Here is a 281-nt window from a genome sequence, read left to right as displayed (position 1 = left end):
CAGAGAGGGGATTAATGCCGTACTCCCCAAAGGAGCAGCGGGCACCTCTGGTTTCCCACATTTACCCTGCTGCAAGAGTTGAACCCTCCTCCTCCTCCCCCGGGGGGCTCTATGTGCCTCTTGGTTGCATCTCAGTCCTTTGAACCTCTCTGCTCCTCGGCGGAGGGGCTGCTGCTCCTCCTCCTCCTCCTCCTTCAGCATCATGGGGTGCGGGGGGTCCCCGAGGAGCCCGCTCCGCCCATGGGGCACTCACCTGCCCGAGTGGATGGAGAGGTTCTGCC

At 63.3% G+C, this 281-nt stretch overlaps 1 protein-coding gene across 1 annotated transcript in view; it reads right to left on the bottom strand.

Moving 5' to 3' along the window:
- LOC104083797 (peptidase inhibitor R3HDML-like) overlaps window positions 1–281 on the bottom strand; it is a gene marked incomplete at its 3' end in the record, with an annotated part of 2,936 nt that overhangs the window by 321 nt on the left and 2,334 nt on the right. Inside the window, exon 2 of the mRNA XM_009587424.1 lies at window positions 254–276. Coding sequence (XP_009585719.1) covers window positions 254–276 — 23 coding nt within the window. The remainder of the gene's footprint in view (window positions 1–253; window positions 277–281) is intronic.

This window comes from Fulmarus glacialis, unplaced genomic scaffold (genome assembly GCF_000690835.1).
Source record: "Fulmarus glacialis isolate BGI_N327 unplaced genomic scaffold, ASM69083v1 scaffold9911, whole genome shotgun sequence".
NCBI classification, from domain to species: Eukaryota; Metazoa; Chordata; class Aves; order Procellariiformes; family Procellariidae; genus Fulmarus; species Fulmarus glacialis.
The sequence above is the reverse complement of the archived record's forward strand: the minus strand, read 5'-3'. Positions and strand labels throughout refer to the sequence as shown.